This window comes from Perognathus longimembris, chromosome 13, assembly GCF_023159225.1.
Source record: "Perognathus longimembris pacificus isolate PPM17 chromosome 13, ASM2315922v1, whole genome shotgun sequence".
Lineage (NCBI taxonomy): Eukaryota > Metazoa > Chordata > Mammalia > Rodentia > Heteromyidae > Perognathus > Perognathus longimembris.
The window spans coordinates 50,692,986-50,715,700 of record NC_063173.1 but is presented as its reverse complement, the minus strand read 5'-3'; the positions used below and the strand labels follow the sequence as shown (position 1 = coordinate 50,715,700).

Sequence of the window (22,715 nt, the reverse complement as noted above, 5' to 3'; positions counted from 1 at the left end):
TTTTCACTGTAACAAAGTAAACATATTCTCAAAGCAGTGTTCACACACCGAATGCAGTGTTCTGCAATTGACTGTGAGATCGGGTTTAAATTGCACTGGCTTATGGTAATATTCACCATAAGGTTTAGTTTTCCTCAGTTTTAATTCTACAGTAGAAATAATTGTTGGCATCCCAGGAGAGATTGGTTTTCTTGATATCCTCTTGATATTCCACAGAGATCAGGATTGTTTTGAAATGCTTAAATGCCACGGTCCCCAAAGTCACCTTTCAAACATAGAAAACAATAACATTTGCCACAATACCATCTTCAGGAGCTAAGAAACAACGTGATGTTTCATACACAGGTTTGTGGTTTAATGTTACCCTAATGTTTATCTTTGCAGAACTTCTATGAACAAGATTTCCACAGAGCTAGAAGCATGCATTGTTGTTCTTATTCTTAACATTTACTACATTCGTATACAGATAAAGAATTTGTAAAAGAGGTAATCATATGAGTTTTTTAAATTGTGTTCTATCCTTGCTAACTGGAGAATGCATTCAGAAATGCCACTCTGAAACCTTTTAGTCAAGATAATACCTCTTATGTAGAAAGGGATGATTGGAATGATTAGTAATTTCGTCTGCAGAATCACAAATCTCCTAAGAGCCATTAGTGTGACAGGAAAAACAGCGTGAACCAATAGAGATGCCTAAGTGCTTTCTCTTATTTCCCCTTTCACAACACTCCCTATATCCAACCTCATGAAGCTTGTATAGAGATTCTCCTGACAGCAACCTTCCGGGTCTGGTGGCCATGAATGGCCTCCAGGACTGCTTAGGTAAGAAGGCAAACATATAAACCATCTCTGAATCACAAAAGAAAGGAATTGATTTGGCTTCTTGAAAAATCTTTTATATGGCTGTCTAAAGCATATTTCTCCCTGTGGCATTAGTGACCTTTTCACACAGGTGGTGTGTTATTTGGTGTGTTGCAGGTAGAGGGTAGTGGAAGAGGACTGGCAGGGGCATTGTAGAGTTTTCAGCAGCCATCTCCTTACTTAATGCCAGCCTATTTTCTTAAATGTATTTCATAGAGCAACAGAGCAAATTTAATAGCTATTGGAGCTTGTCCATTATAAACCCAATGCTAACATTGCAATCATGAAAAGAATGACCAAAGTCATACAAATTTCACATGTAAATAGTGATTTTTGTGTGATCTTGGAATCAATCTAGGAATTTAAGCCTTTCTAATGCACAATTCCACACTTTATGATAAATCTCACTTGAAACACTTGCAATTTCTCTGCAGGTAATGTTAACCATTTTCTTGCTTTTGATACCTTTTCAGGAAGATGTCCAAAATTAAATTTCAGAAAATAAAATAAAGAGATAATTGCATTATTTATCCAAAAACATTTGAAGGGGATAAATGGGAAAGGAAAACTGCACTGCTGTGGCAGAGTTTGTTCTTCTTGGATTATCAGATGCACCTGACTTTAGGGGCCTTCTCACTCTGGTTTTCCTTCTCATCTATGGAGTCACAGTGCTGGCCAACCTGGGCATGGTTGCCTTGATCCAGATCAGCATTCCACTTCAAACCCCCATGTACTTTTTCCTCAGTCACTTGTCCTTTGTAGATTTCTGTTACTCTTCAATCATCGTGCCAAACATGCTGCCTAACATCCTCAACAAGGACAAAGCCATCTCCTTTGGGGCATGCCATGTACAGTTCTATTTGTTTTGTACCTGCGTGGTCACGGAGGTCTTCCTGTTGGCAGCAATGGCCTATGACCGCTTTGTGGCCATCTGTAACCCTCTGCTCTATATGGTTATCATGTCCCAGAAACTCCGTGTGGTGCTGGTTTGTGGCTGCTACCTCTGTGCATCCGCATGCGCTCTGATTCACCTGTGCCTTGCCCTACAGATCGCATCCTACAGGTCCAATGTGATCAACCACTTCTTCTGTGATCTACCCCCTCTCTTAAGTCTGGCTTGCTCCGATGTCACTGTTAATGAGATAGTGCTCTTTGTGGTGGCCACCCTCAATGAGACCTTTAGCCTCGTGGTCATCCTCACTTCCTACCTGTTCATTCTGGTGACTATCCTGAGGATGCGCTCTGCGGAGGGGAGGTACAAAGCGTTTTCCACCTGTGCCTCTCACCTCACCGCCATCGTGGTCTTCCATGGGACAATCCTGTCCATTTATTGTGCACCCACGTCAGAAAACACTGGTGATGCTGACAAAGTGGCCACGGTATTCTATACTGTGGTGATCCCCATGCTGAACCCCCTGATCTATAGCCTAAGGAATAAGGATGTGAAAGAAGCTCTCAGGAAAGTTCTGAGCGCTAAAATGAATGCGTAGGATATAGCCAGGACTAAGACCTCTGAGGAAGGTAATGTGGGAGTGGAGGAAAAGAATGAGCAACGAGGAGCAAAGTAGTTATATGTTAATGTTTCTATTTTTCTAGTCATTTCACATGGCAAGCTTAGGATGAAATGTATTTCTAAATTTATAGCTCAAGGTTTTGTTTCTTAAATGTGTAACTTCCCCCCTTAAATATGTAACGTTGTATATATATATGTATATATATATGTGTATATATATATATATATATATGTTTAATGGCCCTTTTAGGAAAGAGTGGTATTGACTAAGATGCACTGTATTCATAAGTTGACATGTTGAAATTTCCTTTTGTAACTGTTCAAAGATAAAAAAAAGTAAAATAAAAAAATTTACAAGCAAAATACTGGTCTGAAGGAGTGCTTCATCTGGTAGAGTTCCAGCATAATAAGCAAGCTAAGCAACACAACCACAAAGCCTTGAATTCAAAGCCTAGTATTAGCCTCTCCCCCAAAATCTAGATGATAATCTTCTTTCATACAGCGTTCATTAATATTGTTACAGGTTGAACTGGATAAAAAGAAATGAATGAAGAAAGTAAAAGACAGATATATTTATATGGTGCAAGTATTTCACAAGTTTGAAAGGAAGATTAAAAATTTTCACTTTATTTTGAGATCTATGAAAGAGTTATTTAATTTTTGCAATTCTTTGACATTTTTATTTTAAAGATGATATGCAGAGGGGTTACAGTTATGTGGGTCCGGTAATGAGTACATTGCTTTTTGAACAGTGTCACCTCTTCCTTCATTTTCCCCTTGTTTTTTCTTTTTCCCTACTGACTCCCACAAGTTGTATAGTTTATTTTCAACATAGTGTCTGAAATAGTTTACCCTTTGTGCCACCATTTCTGTGAGCTCCATGCTGATGCCTATAATCCGAGCTCTTCTGGAAGTTGAGATCTGAGGGTCATGGTACAAAGCCAACCTGAGTAGAAAAATTCATGACACATTTCTATCTAATTGATCACCAAAAAGACAGAAGTAGCAGTCTGGATCAATTGGTAGACCACTAAGCTCAGGGCCTGAGTTAAAGCCTCAAGACCTGCACCACAAAATAAATTAATAAATAATATAGATGTTTCCCCCTTTTCCTGGATCTTGTTTATTGTTTACTTTCTTTTCTCCTTTTGACTCTTGGTTAAGTGTCCAGTGTTGATTGAACCTTGGATATTGTTTCATCTCATAAAAATTTTCTCATAAGGAAAATTGTTGCAATTATCACATTGGTACTTTAGAAACTTTGAATTTCAGAAATGAAGGGCTGAGAATATGGCCTAGAGGCAAGAGTGCTTGCCCCATATACATGGAGCCTTAGGTCCGATTCCTCAGCACCACATATATAGAAAAAAATAAAAAGGCCAGAAGTGGCACCGTGGCTCAAGTTGGCCAAGTGCTAGCCCTGAGCAAAAAGAAGCCAGGGACAGTGCTCACACCCTGAGTTCAAGCCCCAGGACTGGCCAAAAAAAAAAAAAAAAAAAAGGAAAAGAAAAGAATTTCACAAATGAAAACATAGATAAGAATCTTACAACAATCTCTTGATGATAACTTGCTCTTTTAGATGCCTTAATGTTTTCTATAAATGAAATTTTAGAAAAGATTATGGTAGATAGAAGCATTTCTGATTTGACTCTTCTCTCATTTTTCTTTTCTATTCTTCTGTGTCCATGCTAACTAACACGTTCACCTGTAGCAGAGGAAATGGCTGCTACCACCACCAAGTGGATTTCTTTTATTTTAATTAAAAAAAAATGTCTTTCTTGAAAAGATGATGAAAGGAGGGTTATAATTATGTAAGTAAGGTAATGATTACATTTGTTTTTAGACAACATTACCCTGTCCTTTATTTTCTCCTGCTTAAGGCTCCCTACTTCCCTCCCCCTCAAGTTGTGAGGTTGATACCCAACCTATTGTTAGGTGAGTATCATTGTTGTATTCGTTCATCCTTTGACCTGAAATTTTTTGATTCCCTTTCCCTTTCCCTGGTCGAAAAATCTTATGCACAAGTCACAAGGTACAGAAAAAATTGAGAGAGATGAAAGATAAATAGCCTAAAATTAAATTAAATTAAAAAAACTATGTATAGTGCCTAATAAGAACCTCTTGTTTCCATATCTTGGAGTTCATGTTAGTACACTTCATTACATATGGTCCTATGCATTAAGCAGTTGGATTGTTGAGATCCCCTGTTAAGAATATCATAGACATATTCTAGTTCTTACATATGAGGGAAACTATGCAACCTACTTTTTCCTTCCATGTCCTTTGAATTCTAATGATCAGCACTAATTCAAAAGGAAAGCATTCAATAACATATCAAAAGGGAAAATCACTTGAATCATATTTTGGAGAGGTTATTGTTGATTTTTCCCTAACATGTTTTTTAGTTCAATTTTTAGTTTATTCATGTGCTGCTAGAGATTAGTAATCATTTTACATAAGGGATTGATTCCCCAAGGGTGTCATTAACATTATAAAGTCTCTTAAATGTGTGGGGCACAGAACTAACATCTTCAGTTCCAGGAAGAAAAGTCTACACCTCAGGTTTGTTCACTAGAACCACCTAAAAAGCAAAGAAATTAATTTTTGTAGGAAAAAATTATATCAAAATATAACTAAGTCATCAGTCCAATAATTAAGAAATGTTTGTGAGAACTTTTATCTAGTATATTTGCTATTAAGAATTAATTTGTCTTTTACTGGGAAACAATTGAGAAATTAGAACAATTTCTCTCTTATTCCAAACACTGGCATGTATATCTGCATAAAAAATACACTAAAATGATTAATTTTCACTCTTGTCACCCCTCTCTCTTTCTGTGTATTTCTGTCTCTGTCTCTGTCTTTCTTTCTGTCTCTGTTTCTCTGTCTTTCTCTCTCTGTCTACCTCTGTCTGTCTGTCTGTCTGTCTCTCTCTCTTGTACATAAAAAATTCTTCATGACATCTTTAATTACTGCCGAAACAATTTCTTATATTCACTGTTATCGTAGTTCTGCACCTTATTATAGAGTCAAGGCATGTGATCTAATTCTGATCAATAAGTTGAGATTTTATTTGAGTTTTCTAGACTCTGTTCCTCCTTTTAGCTTAGAAAATTAGGAACAAGAAAAGGGAAAGGGAATACCATAATCTAGAGACAAAGGATAAAAAGACAAACCATTCCAAAAGCAATACTTACAAAACCATTTGGTGTACAACTCATGGAGGGAAGAGAGAAAGGGGGGAGGGGGAGGGGTGAATGAGAGAGGAGGTAACAAGTTGGATAAGAAATGTACTCATTGCCTTACATATTAAACTGCAACTTTGACAATAAAGAAAAAATTGGGAACAAAAATTTCAAAGAGATTTATTTTACTTTTTGCTTTTCTTTCTCTTTCTCTTTTTCTCATCTAGGGGATAATTTAATTTCTTTGTACATCTTTATATGTATTTCAGCATATTGAGGAAATACTAAGCTATCTTTTTTTCCTGAGAATATCTTCACTGTACTTTCATTCTAACATTAATGGAGTCACATATTTACTTCTGCAATCTGCTAAGGAAAGCACAAAACACCTACTCCACTTCCATAGGCCTTTGCTGTAAGGTCATTCCTAGACAGGATTTTCTATTAGATAAATTTTCCTCAATCATCACTTTGAGAAGTCTTGGAAAGTCTGCACTTAGCTCTTTTTTTAATGTGAAGTATTTATATTTTAGGCTGAGAATTGAGTTGATGAAATATCATATATACATATGTGTGCATTCACATTGCACATACACATTCTTGTTTTCACATGGGTGTATGCATTACTTCTGGGGTTGATTGTTTAAATGGTTTGCTTGTTTAAATTAGTCACTTCCAAAATATAATTTCAAAAATCATGGCGATTGTCTACCCTACATAGAGATACACAATAAGCAATGGTTGCCCTTCTTACCTATTTTTCTATTGTTGTCACATACAATACTAAAAAGCATCTTTAAATTTTAATTCTCCTTTTTCATTCTTTTTTTTTTTTTTTTTTGGCCAGTCCTGGGCCTTGGACTCAGGGCCTGAGCACTGTCCCTGGCTTCTTCCCGCTCAAGGCTAGCACTCTGCCACTTGAGCCACAGCGCCGCTTCTGGCCGTTTTCTGTATATGTGGTGCTGGGGAATCGAACCTAGGGCCTCGTGTATCCGAGGCAGGCACTCTTGCCACTAGGCTATATCCCCAGCCCCATCCTTTTTCATTCTTAACCTTTCCAAATTTTCAGTGTCTTCATAACCTCCCAACTGTAAAGAAAATCTTCATACTTCCTAAAATGGACGTGTAGAAAATTCTCCTTAAAGTTGTGTTATTGATAGATTGACTAACAACTAGACAGTATTAAACACACCCACAGAAGCTACTATAGTACTTGCACTCATTTCTAATTGTTTGCAATGAGTAAATGTTAATTTCCATGTAGATGAAAGTATCTCATCAAATCAGATCCAAGGCTTATCGCCTTCTGGGATGAACTGAAGAGCATTTCACTAGAAAATGACTTCAGTCATTACATTAATTTTTGTTAGCAGGACCCACAAGAACGCATTTGGCATCCTATCAATTACTGGGTATTTTGAAATTTTGGTCATTGTTTCTCACACTCCAAGCATATGTGTGCAGGATGATAGCATCACATTTTCCTGCTTCATCTTTTTTATCTTGTTGTCTTCACAGAAGTATCACTTAAGAATGCATCATTTCCACTGACTTGACATGTATTGGCAATGGGTGGGGAAAACTGCACCACCGTGACAGAGTTCATACTCCTGGGATTATCAGACTCCCCTGAGATGAAGTTTTTCCTCTTCTTGTTCTTCCTGCTTGTCTACGGAGTCACCGTTCTGGCTAACCTGGGCATGACTGCTCTCATCCGTGTCAGTTCTGAGCTTCACACCCCCATGTACTTTTTCCTTAGCCAATTGTCCCTCGTGGATTTCTGCTACTCCTCCACCATCGTGCCCAAAATGCTGGTGAATATCTCCAGTGAAGACAAAGCCATTTCCTTCCTGGGGTGTATGGTGCAATTTTATTTATTCTGTACTTATGCAATCACGGAGGTCTTCCTGCTGGCTGTGATGGCTTATGACCGCTTCGTGGCTGTCTGTAACCCTCTGTTGTACATGGCTATTATGTCCCCCAGACTCTGCGTTGTACTGGTTTCTGGCTGTTACCTCTATGCTTCTGTGTGTGCACTGATTCATTTGTGCTTAGCTCTTCAAATCCCATCCTACCAGTCCAACGTGATTGACCACTTCTTCTGTGACCTGCCTCCTCTCTTGAGTCTGGCTTGCTCTGATGTCACTATCAATGAGCTGTTAGTGTTCGTTTTGGTCAATGTGAATGAGTTTGTTACCATCGTCATGCTCCTCACCTCCTACTGGTTAATTCTGGTCACTGTCCTGAGGTTGCACTCAGCAGAGGGGAGGCGCAAGGCCTTCTCCACCTGTGTCTCCCACCTCACAGCCATCGTCGTATTCCATGGCACAATCCTCTCCATTTATTGTCAGCACAGTTCCAACAGTAACCAAGGTTCTATTAAAGCGACTACAGTGTTCTACACTGTGGTGATACCCATGCTGAATCCCCTTATCTATAGCTTGAGAAACAAAGACGTGAAAGAAGCTCTCAGAAAAGTTGTGGGATCCAAGATATTTTCTTAGAGAAGATTTTACTAGCAGAACTTCAGACTCCTAACCGGATAGGAGTATAGGATTAAGAAACTGGCTGAAATTTGGGAATTAAAAGGAGGAGTTGGATATAAGATACGTAAGAGTAGCTCTTTATATTTCCTTACTTTGAATTTGTCTTTGATTGACTGCAAGAGCACTGAGTGTTTTAAAATGTGTATTTCCTTGAATGTTCTTCAAAACTGTTTACTGTTTTCAATTGATTTGGGCACATGGACTATGTTTAGGTCATTTTACATTCTCATAAGTTTAATGAGGAATTCATCTAAATCACAGTTTTCAGCACATTTTCTTTAGAAATTGAGTTAATAATATTTGACAGTAAAGAATAATCTTTTCTATATAATTTAAGCACATCAACAGAAATTCATATTTGTGGACAACTTTTCATTGCTTTTATTACTGTTTCTTTTATTACTTTGACAGATGGTGCAATGTAAAGTATACTTTTGGGACTTCATCTGCCATCTCCTTTGAAATACACAATCACTAATAATTATTATTTCAAATAAATCCAGAATGTTTCATGTAGGAAATCTCAGAATAAACCTTTTTTCTCCTGGTCTATGTGCTTGTCTCAAGTCACCATTTAAATAAAGCATCATGTTAATAACACATTATCCATGTTGGGAGAAGCTGAATTTCTGACCTTATTACAGTCTTTCATTTATTCTTTCTTTTACTTCCTATCATCATGATCCATGTGCCATTGAAGGAGGTGGGAAACATTTCCTTCTAATGCTTGTTAGAAGGGTTGGAGCCTGTCTCTGTGTTCTGAGTCTTCTGTCCTCATTAAAAAAAAATCTTGCTTCTCACTTCCTTATATGTTTCCAAGCTAATGTATATTATGATGATATACATTTACATTTGTTATATTTATATTTCACAGATTGTTTTGCTTTGATTTTAATTTTTCTGGTCCTGCAGATTGAAGTATTGAAGGGATGACACAGATCAAGATGCATTGTATAAACTGCTTTCATAAGTGGAAAACATTCAGAATATAGCCTAAAAAATCAAGAAAAATGATGGAAAGAATATATGGGGACAGGTGAGTGAGAATGATGAAAGGGGTGACATTGATCAAGACACATACATGCAGTATTCATAAACTGCTTTGTTGAATAGTAACTTGTCTGTATAGCTACTTAAAAACAATAAAATATTCAAAAATAAATACATTTATTAAATTTAAACAGAATATTCTAATAGTTGTTTCAGCATTTTATTTGAGTTAGGTCAAGTGAGAAAAAATTAACAGTCCACTTTTCTAGCTCTTCTACCATCTTTGTAAGCCCAACTCGGTTCCTCTGAGGCATCCCAAAGTTGTGCAAAAACACATTACATCATTTCATTTTGAATTTAATCAGTTCCTCGGAGAAGGTGTATAGCTCCCATGGGAACTGGGGGTACTGAAGTTTGGGATCCTGAGATCTGACATGAGATCAAAATCTTCAAGGCAAACCATAAAAGATTTCTCTTCTGCTTAGAAAAAAAAATCAGCTTTCCATGAAAGGAGGGATCATTTCTTCTATGAACCCAAAGGCCTTCCTATAATGGATTTTTATATAGATTTCAATTGATCATTTCTTGCTGTTTTTCATTAAGTTTCACATTCCATTTTTCTGATTGAGGTTAAACTGGCACTGAACATAGAGGAGAAGGAAGACCAGGAAGCAAAAGATCTTGATGTGGTAAGTATTCTCACAACCATAGGATATTAGTGTTGAATGGAATTTTAGGCACTAGTTTTATGCCAGGAAATCAATATGTTGCCAGTAAATGTGAGAAAAACATAACAACAACATTGAACACGTGCTTTTATTCTTTGTTTCTTTTTTCCTATTTTTATTTTATTTGGTTTCACTTTTTATCTTTCTTTTACCCACTGGAGTTTGAACTTGTAGCATCGATCTTGGTAGGCAGGTGTTCTTACCACTTAAGCCAGCCCCTACACCTTTGAAAATATATTTTCAATTATTGTTTGTAAAATAGTCTTTACTATTCGTCTGGAGTTGAACTGAGATAAGATAAACCTCCAAAACTCCACTTCTCAAGGAACTGGGATAGTAGTCCTGCACAACATGTCCATTCGTGGACACAAGCTTTCTTCTGATATCCTAGTAGAAAAGAAGATTCTTTCTTCATGTGTGGTACAGGAGATGCTACCAATGCCCACCTAACATGCTGAGGACACACTCTACCCTGAAACTTCATGTGTTCCCAGTAAAGCCCACAGATTCTTAATGAAGCAAAGGAGCTGAGTACATGGTATCACAAAACACTTTTTCTTTATATGCTTAAATGAACAGAGTAGAGAGAAAATTACATATTTTATTTGTGCTGAAAGGTATTTTTTACAGAATTGATTTCAGCTGTAGAGAGCAACAAGTGCAAAAAAAGTTTTTCTGGAAAACATAGCATGCAAGTATCAGCAAGCTTTTGTTTTTTTGTGGTGTGTGTGTGTGTGTGTGTGTGTGTGTGTGTGTGTTTTCCCCAGGGCTGATGATGAAATCCCAGGGCTTCTAAGAGTGCTAGGAAAACTGACCCTATGTACAGGCTCTCAACAATATTATTGTTACTTATTTTTTTATTTATTAGAATGCCTTTAGTTGCAGTACTGGGTTTTACCCAAGGGCCTCATGTTGCTATGTAGGAGCTCTACTACCCTTGAGCCACAGCTCCAGTTCAAATGGATTCTCCTTAACAATATTATTTCCTTGTAGCAGCTCCATTTACAGGACAAACAAAGACTAGACTTTCTTGCTGTTCAGTAACAGAGTGATTGATTCTCATGTGTAAACACAACAGACACTGTAGACTTTGACCAACGTGAGTTGAGAAGGAAGCTAATGAGTTGTCTAGGAAGAGAAGCAACTACCTTCAGTCCATAAAAAAATATCACCCTTCAGCTGGGCTGTAGTGGCTCATGCTTGTAATTGTGGCTAATCAGGAAGCTGAGCTCTATGAATCATGGTTGAAAGCCAAACCTGGCAGGAAAGTCTGTGACACTCTTGTCTACAATTAACTACAGAGGAAAAAAAAGAAATATAAGTGGAGTTATGGGTGAGTGGTAGAACACTAGTCTTGAGCAAAACCTACCAGGAGCAGAATTCAGATGCTGAGTTCAAGCTCCAGCACCATCACACACATATACCCACTATCACCCTTCATGTTTTTAAAGAAGACACTAACCTAGTCAATTGCCAGAAAGAGTTTCCTATTATTCTTCTGAGAGGATATTAATATCCAGAAATCAAAAAATACTAAAAAATTAAACATCAGAATACCAAATCATGAGAATATAAACTAAAAAGACAAATTCTCAAAGGAAAAATGTATGTGATTGATAAATTAAAAACATATTCAGGGACTAATTAAGGGAGATTAGCAAGAAGAAGATAACAAAGAACAACAACAACAAAATGCATCAAAAATGGGTTAGGACACAGGAAAATGAAAAAAGGACACAAATATTTTGTGTATGAGAATGTGAGTTAGTCCACCTGTTATGAGAGGCAGCTACAAAGGGTCCTTGAGAAACTAAAAAGTCTAGCCCAACATTCCTGGGTGTGCAAACAAGTACAGAAAATGCAGTATAGAATAAAGACACCTGCATGTCCTTGTCTTTTAATGCACTTATCACAATATTCAAGCTATAGTAGCAGAAAAGTTGCCTACCAATGAATAATTAGACAAAGAAATGAATCATATTTGCACAACATGGGAATCATGTTGCTTGCAGAGAAGTTACTAGAACAGGGAACCATCATGTTAAGCCAAATAAAACCAAATCAGAAAGGAAATAATTCTGTATTTTTTCTTCTTTGTAATATTTAGATTATAATAACAGCCATGGAATAAGAAAAAGTACTAGAGATGCATAAGGGGACCAGGCAAAGAAGGAAATTAGCAAGAGAGAGTCATTATCAGAGGTGATAAATATGGTGAAAATGATTTTATGGAGGTATAAAAATTGTCACAATGAAGCCAGAAATAGACTTGCGATTTCTCCACCCAGCAGTTTCACTTGGAAACTCAGCACCATTATAAATGTACATTATAAAATGTAAGGTAACGGAAGGGAGCTAGTGGCTCACACTTGTAATCCTAGATACTCAGAAGTCTGAAATCTGAGAATCAAAGCCACCCTCCTCAGGAAAGTCCTTGAGATTCTTACTTCCACTTAACCACCGTAAACATGGAGGTACCACTGTAGCTCAAAAACGGTAGCGTGCAAGCCTTGAGCAAAAATAGTTCAGGGACAGTGCCCAGACCTGTGTTCAAACTCCACACCAAACAAAATAAAAGTATTTTTAACAGAAAGGGGAATATAGATAGTTTATTCAAAATTTGCAAACACAAGTTGATGGATAAGCCTTTGACACAAATGGTAGATAAGATGGTTAATCAAAATGAAAGGTAAAAAGTCCAGTTCAAAGTTCTGTAACACGGTTACCATAGAAACACATTCATGTATAAAGGAAGAGCATTAAGAAGACAGATGCTAAGTTCCATTGCATACAGAAAACTGAAACCCTGCATTGCACTGTGTCAATTATGGCCATCCCAAGTGGGTATGAGGATGTTGCAGTGGGTTTCAAACCACTATCCTACTTATTGTGACCTCCGCTCATCTTTCCTGGTCTCACAGTCTGGATTCCACTACAACTCCAGGATGACGGAAGCAGCACAGAGGATGAAGTTGGAGAATGGTACTGTGAAGACTGAGTTCTTCCTGTTGGGGTTCAGTGACCATCCCGAACTCCAGACTTTTCTTTTCCTGGTGTTTTTCACTATCTACTCTGTAACTCTCATGGGGAATCTTGGGATGGTTTTACTAATCACACACAGCTCACAGTTGCACACTCCCATGTACTTTTTCCTTTGCATACTATCCTTCACAGATGCATGTTATTCCTCTGTCATTGCCCCCAAATTACTTGTGAACTTGATCGCTGAGAAGAAGAGCATCTCTTACAATGGCTGTGCTGCACAATTCTATTTTTTTTGCTCTTTGGTTGACATGGAGTCTTTCCTCTTGGCTGCTATGGCTTATGACAGGTACATTGCCATCTGCAAACCACTGCTTTACACTGTGATTATGTCTTGGAACATCTGCTGCCAGCTTGCACTGGGAGCTTTCTTGGGGGGAACCATGAGCTCCATTATTCACACAACTAACACTTTCCTTCTGTCTTTCTGCTCCAAGGAAATCAACCACTTCTTTTGTGACATCTCCCCTCTCTTCTCTCTGTCCTGCAATGACACTTACATGCATGACATCATTCTGGTTTTCTTTGCCAGTCTGGTGGAAGCCATCTGTCTTCTGACAGTTCTCCTCTCCTATGCCTGTATTCTAGCTGCCATCCTGAAAACAGGCTCTGCAGAGGGGAGAAGGAAAGGGTTTTCCACCTGTTCTTCCCACTTGATGGTGGTGACTATTTACCATGGCACTCTCATTTTCATATATTTACGTCCCAGCACAGGACATTCTCTAGATGTTGACAAGGCGACCTCTGTGTTCTACACATTGATCATCCCTATGCTGAACCCTCTCATTTACAGCCTGAGAAACAAAGATGTTAAAAATGCCTTTAAGAAAATCATTAGCAGGAAATTGATGTCTTAGGAGAGGATGAATTGAGGCTGGAAATTTCAATCTTTATTCTTTTACTTCTTTTTCTTCTTATTAGTTACTAAGAAATCTAATTTACCATGGATATTTTCCCACTGTTTCTTTCCTTAGTGGGCAGTTCATTGATGTATTACTATCCTCTTCTGTTAGAAGAAAATTACTATGATTCTCAAAGATGTTTTGTTTGTTTTATTTCCTTGCAATTTGTGCATATTTTAACATCCTGGGTGGAAATAAAACCTGCATTCAATGTTGTGAAAGCTCCCATAATTTCCTCTCTTCCTTTGCACGGAAGACTTTATATGTGGCTGGGACATAGGCATCCATGGAGACTGCTGTTGTTGGAAAACTATGTCTACACAGGCTGCAGTTTAAGTTCCTGTCTACACAGGCTGCAGTTTAAGTTCCGTTCTGTACTGCAGAGAATTCATTCATTTTCCCCAGAATGCCACCCAGCTTCCACCCAAAACATGCCTTCTTTCACTAATCAGAAGTTTGTCACTTGACCAATTAAATTAATTACACTTTATGTCATTAAGGTCTTGGGATGTTAGTAAGTTTTCCTTACCATTTGCTGCATAAGACACATATTTTCCTAGCATTAAGGGCAAGAAAACTTGGTTTAATGATCACAATGAGTTAAACGCAAGTGAAAATTATACAGCACTGACAGACAGATTCTCTTTACTAACTGAGCTATACCATGTGTCTGGCGATTTAAAAAATTTTACACATTTTATTGATTTAAAAAATTGTTCACATTTTGACTGCCTCTGATCAAAATCATGTGTAATATTATACTTCATTAAATATTAAAATTTAAATATCAAATATTAAAACTGTAGTCATTTGTAGCTATATGCTAGTCTTCTATGTTATTATTCATAAATTCTTACTTATCATTTACTTATCTTGCCTCCCTCTTATAATATCTTACCTGGTGTGTTTCCAGATGACCTTTTTATGAGTTGAATATATGTTTAATATGTTTCCTGTCTACCAAATGAGTCCCTCTAATGAACAAGAATCCACATGATTTTTAACAAGAGTGCATCTTTACCACATCTAATACAAGCTTCAGATGCCCAGAGTCCTGTCACCTTAGGGTATTCTTGCTGCTCATCCAATTTCCTGTTTCTTTTTCATTGCTTTAAAAACTATGTATTAGTCCTGATGGGCCTAGTACCTGTGACCATTCATTATTAACTTCTACTACAGATTGATGGCTTGCCCTCCCCCTACTCCTAGTGCTATAGCTTTAATTGCAATTCTCCAGTCTTTCCATAAGCATTTTACTTCAATGATGCAAAGTTCATAACCACTGCACATCCACGCACACATTTACATAGACCTAAAAGTGTAAATTCTCTTTTTCAAAGTTTTCTAAAAAGTGTCCATCAAAAAATACAAGCTTATTGAACATTCTCATTTCCCAGGGACCCTGGAACACTAGTCAATAGGGCTATTACCATTTGTCATTTTTTCCCTTAAAACATTGTTGTCAAGGAAATACTATTAGTCTAAATTTGAATATGTAATATATCTCTCTCTATATATATAGTGACTAATTTGGCTTTATAGCTACTTTGCATGACACAAAATTCCCCTTTACTGTGAGATTTCATTGAAAAGATTTCAGATACTGTACTGCTAACCTTTAAACTTTTAAACTATCATATGAAAGCTTGTATTTATTTTCCTTAATACTGATTATGGTCAGGATTCTTTGAGTAACTGAAGGATGAACTCAATGGAATTTTCTATAAAACGTGGTGACTTTTGCAAAGGTTGTGAAAAAGGGTTTTGTAAACATAATACTTTACATCAAAGATCAATAAGATACTGACAAGGTCAGTAGCAGAAACATCTAGCAGATACATCAACATCCATTCTGGAATATAGCATATACAAAAATCTGTGCATCTATATAATGAGTTTATTACATATAAAATTGCTATGCCAATAACATTAATTTCATAAATAAGATCTATTCATAAGGCATTTTCTCCAGGTTATAGATGCTGGAAAAAAATAAAAAGATTGTATATTTGATTAGTAACTGGGGAAGATGAATAACAAAACAATTTCCAATATAAATCCCAAATTCTCAAAGCAAAAGAATTGATGGTACTAAGTCAAAGCCAAACAAAATAGGTACCAGGAAATCATACTTGTCAGGAGGGCAGGGGGCAGGGGACAAAAAGAGACAGGGTATATGAGTGAAGGAGGAAAGAGTGGAGAATGCAGTCAAGAATTAATTGCAAATACACAAAATTAAGAAAAATAAGGGAACAGGTGGGTTAAAGGGGGGAGAAAATGTTGAATAAATGACATAGATTAAGATGAATTGTATACAAAAGCTTCTTTGAATGGTGGAAAAATCAACACATAACCTACAAATTAAGACAAGGGAGGGAAGAGATGGCTAGGCGTAGTAGTCACAAATGTTGAAAGGGTAACATTGATCAAGACACACTTCATATTAATAAACGGCTTTATTGAATGGTAACTCTTATTTACAATTACTTAAGAATAATAAAATCATTCCAACTGAAACAGAATTCATGATACAGTTTTGTTTTTAAGTTCAACAGGCTGTAAAAGCTAAATCGTCAATTCAAATAGCAAGGACAACACAAAGCTGACATTCTAGTCGGCAGCTAGTCCAGTCTACAGATCCTTTTCTTCTCAAGATAGATTTAAACCCTTTGCTCTATGCAGTCTTTCAACTGCCTGGATATAACGCTTCCAAATCAATGAAATCAAGGTGTGTTACCCAGTTTCCTAAAGTGAATATTAGTGTCTTCCTAGCCATCCTCACAGGAATAGCACAGTAATGTGAGACAAAGTGACTGGGCCGATTTTGGTTCTCTGATATTGTATATACATTTATCTGAATTAGGGAAGGGAAGGGGAACATCATAATGATGAGGCAAAGGACAAAGGGCAAACCAATGCAGCAGCAATATTCACAAAACAATATGTTGGAAATTCACTGTACAACTTGGGGTGGGGGGATTGGGGTAGAGTGAAAGTGGGAGAAAAATGAGGGAGGGGAAATAACTTTGACAAAAAATGTACTCAGTACCTTACACATGTAATTGTAACCCCTTTGTACATCAACTTGACAATAAAATTAAATATTAAAAAAAGTATCTGGGTAAGCCCTAGAAACGCGTTTGCCATATACAAATTACAAATGAAGCTGGAAATGGGAGCTAGGTTTTTTTCATGCTTCCTTTGGCTTAACACCTCCAGACAACCCTCCTCTCATACACTGCCTCATTGAATGGCACAGGTGATGCCATTGGGTCTAACAGAATGTTTTTCCTATCTCTAACTTTATATACATACACACACACACACACACACACACACACACACACACACACACATATATGTATATATATATATATATAGAGAGAGAGAGAGAGAGAGAGGTGTTAACGGATCCTTTTGCTTACTTTGCAGGTGTTGTACCAGTTTTTGTTTTCACTGTTTTTCAGGTTATTTATCTCCTTTTCCCCCCAAGGCTAGCCTCAGACCACAGTTCTTTTGCATATACTATCCCTGGAATGCATAGAACCAAAATCATGCTCCACCATGCTCAGTTTTTTGATTGAGATGAGGTTTTTAAAGTATGGTTCCTGAGCTGGACTTGTGCCAGCATCCTCATCTTCTTAACTTCTACTAAGTGAGTTTGTACCTGCACACTCTCTTTGTCATAGGAGCTGTCCTATTCATAAATTCTGGGGTTTGGATGTGGGCATGCATGGCTAAACTATATTTGTTACAGGTTCTGATGAAACAAAATGATTATTTTTCTCTTTGGATCTTCACTTGGTGGATTATTGATTCATGCTTCCTGTGGCATTAAATTCCATGGAATGCAGGATAGATTCCACTGATCTGATTCTACTGTGAGCATGTTTGTAGATGGGTTTTTCCATACAAATTTCAAAATAATATCTAACAAGGGAGAAAAAAACTTAAAGTGATTGCCATCAGTGGCATACTCCTACATGGAGATGTCAAAATGCGTCAGAGAAATAGCTTAAAAATATAGAAATGTTTATGTTGTCTCATACCATCAACCATTCCAACTCATGGTCAACATAGTTGCTCCTTTTATGACTGAGATGGGGCAGAATACTATGAGGGTGGAAGGATGAGGCCTAGAAGACTGCTTACCTACCATGCCCAGAAAACAAATAGCAACAACAACAACAAATAAGGAAATAAGGTGGAGTTTCAAGCATCCCTATTAGGGTCATATCCACTACATCATATTTTCACTAGATAGTACCTCTTAACATTATATATATATATATATATATATATATATATATATATATATATATATATCAAACTGAATTACAGAGAGGTTACAGAGAGGTTACAGTTTCATACATTAGGCACTGGATACATTCTTGTACTGTTTGTTACCTCGTCCCTCATTCCCCCTTCCCCCCCTCCCCCTTTCCCTCCCCCCCCATGAGTTGCTCAGTTCATTTACACCAAAGAGTCTTGCAAGTATTGCTTTTGTAGTTGTTTGTCTTATTTACCCTGTGTCTCTCGATTTTGGTATTCGTTTCCAATTTCCTAGTTCTAATACCAGTATACGTGGTTTCCAATATACTCAGATAAGATACAGAGAAAGTGTAAGTACAACCACAGGAAGGTGATACAAGAAGATCATCAATAATAGAGGCTACAGTTACATATGGCACGTTGAAAGTAGTTACAACTGTGACATAACTGTGACATTTCCATAACATGGAGTTCATTTCACTTAGCATCATCTTATGTGTTCATAAGGGTATATCTAATGGGCTCCTGTGATCCTCTGCTGTGACTTGCCTAAATCTGTGCTAATTATTCCCTATAAAGGAGACCAGAGAGTCCATGTTTCTTTGGGTCTGGCTCACTTCACTTAGTATAACTTTTTCCAAGGAGTAGGAGAAACACTTGGGCTCCTTGGCACAGGACAGAACTTTCTTAACAAAGACCCAGAAAGGCTACAAATCAAAGAAAGGTTAGACAAATGGGACTGCATCAAACTGCAGAGCTTCTGAAGGGCAAAGGACACAGCTTGCATGATAAACAGAAAGCCCACAGATTGGGAGAAGATCTTTACTGGCCATTCAACGGACAAAGGCCTCATATCTAAAATATATGCAGAACTAAAAAAATAACCTTCCTCCAAAACAAAACCAAAAAGAACCAATAGCCCTCTCATCAAGTGGGCTAAAGACTTAAAAAGAGACTTCTCTGATGAGGAAATGAGAATGGCCTAGAAACATATGAAAAAGTGCTCTATCTACATCACTGGCCATAAAAGAAATGCAAATCAAAACAACATTGAAATTCCATCTCACCCCAGTAAGAATGTCCTATATCAAGAAAACTAAGAATAACAAATATTGGAGGAGATGTGGCCAAAAGGGAACCCTACTTCATTGTTGGTGGGAATGTAAACTGGTTCAGCCACTCTGGCAAGCAGTATGGAGATTCCTCAGAAGGCTAAACATAGATCTCCCCTATGACCCAACAGCCTCACTTTTGGGTATCTATCCAAAAGACCACGAACATAATCACACTAAAGCCACCAGCACAACAATGTTAATCGCAGCAAATTTGTCACAGCTAGAATCTGGAAGCAACCCAGATGCCCCTCAGTAGAAGAATGGATCAAGAAAATGTGGTACATATACACAATGGAATTTTATGCCTCTGTCAGAAAGAATGACATTGCCCCATTTGTAAGGAAATGGAAGGACCTCTTAACATTCTTAGTAATAGCATATGCTGGGGACCAAAAATCTAGCTCATTGCCTTTGTGTGACCATTCAGTTCCAAGTCATAAATTTATGGAACTGTAAATAATTCCAATCTATTAACAAGTACATCATCTTGTCTGGGTAATTAATATTGTCAAGTGCCATAGTATAATATCTATAGTCTATGAAATGTCAGTGTTTGTGGAAGTGGAGTTAAAGAGCAATTAACAACTAATTACTTTCTGAAAATTAACATTCAATTCTCAGAACTCCTGCGAGAAGAGACCAGTATACCCATGAAATTACTATTAGTGCTTTTACTAAATTTCAAATAATAAATCATATCATCACCTTTTCCACCAAAGTCATGTCTTTTACATAGCATATGTCAAGTTTGTGAAACATGACCACTAAATGATAATTATATATGTGTTTACTCATGAATAGGATGTACATGTATGCATACATATGCATATATGTACTTACAGATACATGTATGCCTGGGAATATATCAAGATAAATGGCAGATGAGTTAAGCAGGTTGATGAGAAATATAACTGTGAACAGAATATTAGATAACATTGTCTTTCATAATAATTTAAATTTATACCTAAAACTACAGAATGGAGTCATTGCCAGCTGAACTACTATATACCCTTTAAAGTTGCTGAATTGAGAACCTAATACCGGATGGACAAAAAGAAGCTAGGAACAGTGCTCAGGCCTGATTTTAAGCCCCAGGACTGCCAAAAGAAAAAGTGAAACATGCAGAAGTTTTACTTATGAGAAAGTAAGTTTCTTAGCCATGCATAATTATGGGTAAATGGATCTGTCTACTATATATGCATGCAGAGTAAATATCAGGACAGTATTTAATTGAATTAAAATGCATCCTAGTTTGAGGTAATGTGGATCTCAAAGTGGTAATGAGAAAAGTTGAAATATATCATTAATAATTCCAAACAAGGTCAAGTTACCCATGGCACTGTGTTTTAATGAATACTTTTCTCAGTGCAGCAATCATGTCCTTGTTCCTCAGGCTGTATATCAGTGGGTTGAACATGGGAGTCACAATGGTGTAGAAAAGAGAGAGTGATCTGTCAATTCCTGGAGAATGACTTGATTTGGGCCTTAAGTAGGTAATGATCGCAGTTCCATAAAATAAAACTACCACCAGCAGGTGGGAAGAGCAGGTGGAGAAGGCCTTACCCCGTCCTTGGGCTGCTGGCAATTTCACAATGGTGGAAATGATTTTGCTGTAAGAAGCAAGAATCAATGAAAAAGGGACCGCAGCAAACAGCATGGATACTAGAAACACAGACAACTCATGTACCGAAGTGTCCTCACAAGCCAGCTTGATAATGGGAGGTATGTCACAGAAGAAGTGGTCAATTTGGTTAGAACTGCAAAAATGCAGAGAGAATAATTGCCATGTTTGTCCGATCTGGACTGGCATGCCAATGAGCCAGGCTCCAGCTGCCAGCTGAATGCAATTCTTTGGGTTCATGATTAGTATATAGTGGAGAAGCTGGCAGATGGCTACGTAGCGGTCATAGGACATCACTGCCAGGAGGAAACTTTCAGTAGTTGCCAGTACAAGGAAGAAGCACATTTGGGTGGCACAATGTAGCAGAGAGATGGACCTATCCTGTGTCCAAATGTTGAACAGAATCCTAGGGAGAATGACTGACACATAACACATTTCCAGGGAAGAAAAATTGGCTAGAAAAAAATACATCGGTTTTTGCAGCGCAGGGTCTACTGTTGTGATTATGATGATGAGGCTGTTTCCAATTATAATAATTGTGTAAACTATGGAGAACATCCCAGAAAGGAACCCTTGGAGATTTGGAAGGTCAGAGAATCCCAGGAGGATAAATTGCTTCACTGTGGAAACATTGCCTTCAGCTTTCATCTTTAAGGATGTTTTTTTCAGATACCCAAGTCATTTCACTTGCCTCAGTTTATGTTTTGTTTAGTAGAGGAATTCAGCACATTGTATTTTTTAACTTCCTTATATGTACAGAAAACAATTTGTAGGTGCTCTGAAAATATCATTAAGTGTAATCTTCATCATTATTAAATATATACACACAAAAATATTAGTCATATTTATTCTGAGATAAGCAATGTATGCTTGTTTATGATAAATAGCTTTATTGTTTGCTTACTTTGGCAACTCCCACATTTCAAAATAGAAATCTATTTTCAATATAACAATGATTCCTTTCTTTATGACAGTTTGTTAAGTAACTTATCCTCACCTCTTATATCATTCCATTCTGACATTACCAAGTCAAATTTTATCCTAATGTTCAAAGAAATATTGTACATGCTAAGTGAAACTTTGTTGAGATGGATGCTTTTAATATTTTATCTCTGATTTTGTTTTTAATGTTTTGTTGAGTTTTGATTTAATTCATAATCAGGTAACTATTATTCACAAATGGTCTTCGCCAATAGTATTATTTCATTTGCAGTTGTTTCCATTTCAATGCAATATCAAGGAAATCAGCAAGCATGAGTGTTCTTTAGATTTTTAGAAGGGAGAGCAGGAATTATAAGATGCTTTGTGTTTGCAGTTCTGTCCAGATTGTGTACCTTTGAATTCTGTGTTTGTTATATGAGTATTAACCACACCTGATCCCCCTGATTATCTTAACTCACTTAACTCACTCACCTTAACTCACTCAGTTGTTCATAGTCACTGTTTATACTGTTTTCATCCACCTCACTCGGACATTCAATTGCTTTTTCTTCACACTTGTGAGTTCAAGAGTTTGATTATCTCTTGTTACTACATTCTTTCCTTCTCTTTAAACCTACATGGTTTCTTCTGATTGTCTCTATAGCGTATGTGCAATGTATCACATAACTTGACTTACTCACTTACATTTAGTGGATAAATACTAATAAGTCGAACTGTTTTTTTCATTGGAACACTTCCCTAGCCATAGTGATCTTTCACACCCCAAAGGCTGTCCCCACATAAAGTTTTGTACTAAGTACATCTTACCTGTGTGTCTGTAAGCAAGCTCATCAGGTGAGTGGCTGTGAAGGGGGGTGCGTAGGGATGGTGGGCATATCATTCACTCCTGTAGAAGTAAATCATATCTTAGAAGAAACACATTCTGGTCTGTGACAATCAAGCAGCAATACTATGCTAGATTTAAACCCAGCAGTAACAAGGAAAGATCATGGACATAT

General features: G+C 37.2%; 4 protein-coding genes across 4 annotated transcripts; 3 read left to right on the top strand and 1 right to left on the bottom strand.

The window, feature by feature from the left end:
• Window positions 1-1,415: 1,415 nt before the first annotated feature.
• LOC125361687 (olfactory receptor 5L1-like) lies at window positions 1,416-2,351 on the top strand. The gene has a single exon (XM_048360266.1). It carries the CDS (start codon window positions 1,416-1,418, stop codon window positions 2,349-2,351), a length of 936 nt encoding a protein of 311 aa, XP_048216223.1.
• Window positions 2,352-7,127: 4,776 nt separating this feature from the next.
• Window positions 7,128-8,063, top strand: LOC125361805 (olfactory receptor 5L1-like). Its single transcript, XM_048360409.1, has one exon. The coding sequence runs from the start codon at window positions 7,128-7,130 to the stop codon at window positions 8,061-8,063; it is 936 nt and encodes a 311-aa protein (XP_048216366.1).
• Window positions 8,064-12,789: 4,726 nt separating this feature from the next.
• LOC125362230 (olfactory receptor 5I1-like) lies at window positions 12,790-13,722 on the top strand. Its single transcript, XM_048360955.1, has one exon. It carries the CDS (start codon window positions 12,790-12,792, stop codon window positions 13,720-13,722), a length of 933 nt encoding a protein of 310 aa, XP_048216912.1.
• A 6,759-nt stretch (window positions 13,723-20,481) lies between these two features.
• On the bottom strand, window positions 20,482-21,438 carry LOC125362527 (olfactory receptor 10AG1-like; the record flags this gene model as incomplete). Its single annotated transcript, XM_048361354.1, has 1 exon — window positions 20,482-21,438. A coding segment is annotated over one exon (957 nt), but the record flags the coding sequence as incomplete, so codon positions are not given.
• Between the last annotated feature and the right edge of the window lie 1,277 nt (window positions 21,439-22,715).

What these genes read in the sequence shown, in the direction of transcription:
- LOC125361805 (XM_048360409.1), top strand. Translation starts at nt 7,128, where the DNA reads ATGGGTGGGGAAAACTGCACCACCGTGACAGAGTTCATACTCCTGGGA.
- LOC125362230 (XM_048360955.1), top strand. Translation starts at nt 12,790, where the DNA reads ATGAAGTTGGAGAATGGTACTGTGAAGACTGAGTTCTTCCTGTTGGGG.
- LOC125361687 (XM_048360266.1), top strand. Translation starts at nt 1,416, where the DNA reads ATGGGAAAGGAAAACTGCACTGCTGTGGCAGAGTTTGTTCTTCTTGGA.